The sequence below is a fragment of the Cryptomeria japonica genome, chromosome 11, assembly GCF_030272615.1.
Source record: "Cryptomeria japonica chromosome 11, Sugi_1.0, whole genome shotgun sequence".
In the NCBI taxonomy this organism is placed as follows: Eukaryota; Viridiplantae; Streptophyta; class Pinopsida; order Cupressales; family Cupressaceae; genus Cryptomeria; species Cryptomeria japonica.
This window is the reverse complement of record NC_081415.1, coordinates 91,741,370-91,744,513: the sequence shown is the minus strand read 5'-3', so window position 1 is coordinate 91,744,513 and position 3,144 is coordinate 91,741,370. Positions and strand designations below refer to the sequence as shown.

Genomic DNA, 3,144 nt, shown 5'->3' with positions numbered 1-3,144 from the left:
ATTCAAATTCAGAAAACACTAAAGCCGCAGGTTTTTAATCCGACTACTGATTCTTACAAAGTTCATAACAATAATATCAGACTAATTAAATTCATGTCATTTAAGAAAGCCGACAACCCCACGAATTTTTTATTCCAGTACTAGTTCAACTAAAGATCAGGAGATGTAAGGGCATTTCACATTCCAACACCTTCTATTTTAAAGCACAATATGAAAGTTCGTAACTACCTTTTTCATGGAGAATGATTTTATTAGGAGAGTTCAAAAACCACTTGTATTTCAGTAACCTTCACCAAAGTTTTGGCTGCATGCAATATTTAACCTACATATTTATTCCCAAGAAAAATAGAATACAGAAAAGACAACAAAGACGCCCACATTCCCATTTTATAAAACAGGTAAACCGGCTGTCAGAATATCTACATCGTGATAGCTTGCATCAATTTATACATATTAAAGACAGTGACAGGCAACATGTCAAATGTTGTTTCTCCCTGCACGTAGAATAATTGTTTTATTTTTAAGTTTCCATCAATCTTTTACCTGCGAATGCACTAAACAAATTATTTTCAATCAAATTAAAATATTAAAAGCCTCAAGTTTCAATACATTAATTTAAGAAATAAAAAGACACGAGTAATACCAAAGAGTGATAACTATCATCCACGGTTTCAACCACGGATTGAAAACAGTTTGGGACTTCAATGATTAAAACCAGTTTCAGTCACGGATTAATAGCAAAGAGTGATAACTATCGCTCACGGTTTCAGTCACGGATTAAAAACAGCTTGCTATTAATGCAGATTAATAGCAAAGACTGATAACTATCAGTCACGGTTTCAGTTTCGGACGTTTTAGCACCCATGGTGCTAAGAAGAATTCAATGAAATCAAATCAAATAAAAGAGCTTCAGTCACAAACAATGGAAATGAGTTTGACAAGTTTCACTTCATCATTGTATACCACATCTTTTTAATAGACACGTTAACTTAAAATACGATCGAAAGATAATAGATTTTACTCTAATGCTTCACGGTGTACACAGTTTGCACAAAGGTCAAAACCAAAAGAATTATCCCCGCTGCAACAGGGATAAAATACCATGGCCTTGAACAATGTTCTTCCTTTAATTGACTTATCCAAACATTCCATTGCCTGTTGTAATGTTCTCTCGCCTCTTTCATCACCTTCTCGAACCCATTGTATGTTCCAGCTGTGATTCCTTTAGTTATATTGTTAAATTTGTAAGCTATATCTTCGTCACTGCAGGCCAAGCTCGAAATCACCTGACCTTTTCGGAGTACAGAAACATCTTTCGCTGAATCAATTAAATAATCTAACATAACTAAAAAATTCGAAATCACAGCCTTTTTAGGATGCCATGAACATCTTTGACACTCCTCATAAGCCATCACATTCCGGAGTAATGTTTCTGTGCTGCCATTCACTCTTATTTGAGGGAGGAAAAGAATGCTTTTTCTAAATCTTCCCTGTAGAAAACCGATTTGACCTGGTTTAAATTTGATACCTGCTGTCTGTAATAATTCGGCACTAGGGATACACCTCCTATCATTTGAAGAACGTGGCATATCGATGAGACATTCACAACAGCTATGGTGACATTTGGTGTTCCCAGGTTCAGATTCAGCATCACTGTTATCAGATTCAGATTCAACATCACTGTTATCAGGTTCAGGATGAGAATCTAATTCCATTCCTGAATGTCTTAGCAGAGATTCGATCACCCTTCGATATAAATCCAGTAGGTGAGCTGGATCCTTCTGTACATGACTCCTCAGTTTCTCAAATGCCTGCGGTGTTTCTTCACCGGAAGCAAATGAGAAGCGGAACGGAAATCCGTCGAACCGATTGGAGGCAATCAGCATTGTACACAACTGTGTTTCTGCCTCTTCTGCTCCATACTCCTTCGTCAGTATAGATTTGAGGATAAAAAGAGGAATTTGGTTTTCCATCTTCATAATGTCATCCATTATACCATAAGACATTGAATTTATTTGACAATAATTTTGAAACACAAGGCTAAAACGACAGCCCATCTCACTCAGTTTTCCAGTCCTCGTAGCCCCTTTTAAAAATTCAAGGATAAAGCAAGCATCCATTGCGAACGCCCATGAGAACGTTTCCCGATCCCACTCAATTGGTTCTGCATAACATTCTCTAATTCGAGCCTCGAACTCTGTTTCAATCCATTTAGTGAACTGTTTTGCTTCCATACCGAGCCTTTCCGATGTTATGCGGAGTGCTTCTATCTTATGCTCATCCATTATAGATAGTGTAGGATTCATTTTGTCATGGAAAGGGCCGAATGATACAACAAAAGGATCATAGACATCGTCTTGAGAGGTTCTCATGGGTTTAGGCACCCTATAAATGCAAACATTTTTAGAGACTTGCCACTTATTGTCCCCAGAACCGGATTTTCTCTTTACTTGGTCAAGCCATGATTCAGTTGAACCAGTTGAACCACTGTATTGGCCGTTTCCTTCAGCAGTATGAGTTTCTTCATTGATGTCTATGTTTCCATTCATAATAATGAAGTTTGAAGTTTCAACCCTGTCTGCAGCAAACATGACAACTATATGTTAGAGAGATAAATGCGAAGACCCACCTTCAATTTCAGAATCTATATATCCTCGCAATGACAAATGACGTTAAGAATCGACTACAAAAAAATGTGACTTGCAATTGTATTGAATATTTTCTCTTGGATTGTAACTTATTTAAATATTTGAATTAAAAGTCTCTCAAAATTTAATATATAATAGAATAATATCCAAACGAAATGTTTAAGATTAAGCACTCTAAATATTTGCTTAGAAGAAGTCTACCAAGTCAAATTTTCTTTATGAAACTTTTAAAATGTGTTTCTAAAGGTAAATTATTGTACAAATGTCAATTTTCATTTAATTTTGGACACATTTTGATAGAGTTTCGAAATATAAAATACAAATGTATGGTGACTGCAAGACTGTTTTCTCAATCAGTTGGTATTGCACAAATCAAATAAAATTTTCAAATACAAAATAGATGCTGGCAATATTTTTCTCTATTAAATATGGAGATTACTTTTACAAAATAAACAAAATATAAACTCAAAAAATAAAAATAAAATTCACTGTGCAG

The 3,144-nt window shown here is 35.2% G+C and overlaps 1 protein-coding gene across 1 annotated transcript; it reads right to left on the bottom strand.

Annotated features, from left to right (window-relative positions):
- Positions 1-1,022: 1,022 nt before the first annotated feature.
- LOC131056472 (putative UPF0481 protein At3g02645) lies at positions 1,023-2,591 on the bottom strand. The gene has a single exon (XM_057990807.2). It carries the CDS (start codon positions 2,589-2,591, stop codon positions 1,023-1,025), a length of 1,569 nt encoding a protein of 522 aa, XP_057846790.2.
- Positions 2,592-3,144: the final 553 nt, after the last annotated feature.

Excerpts from the sequence above, each read along its gene's own strand:
- LOC131056472 (XM_057990807.2), bottom strand. The coding sequence starts at position 2,591 with ATGTTTGCTGCAGACAGGGTTGAAACTTCAAACTTCATTATTATGAAT.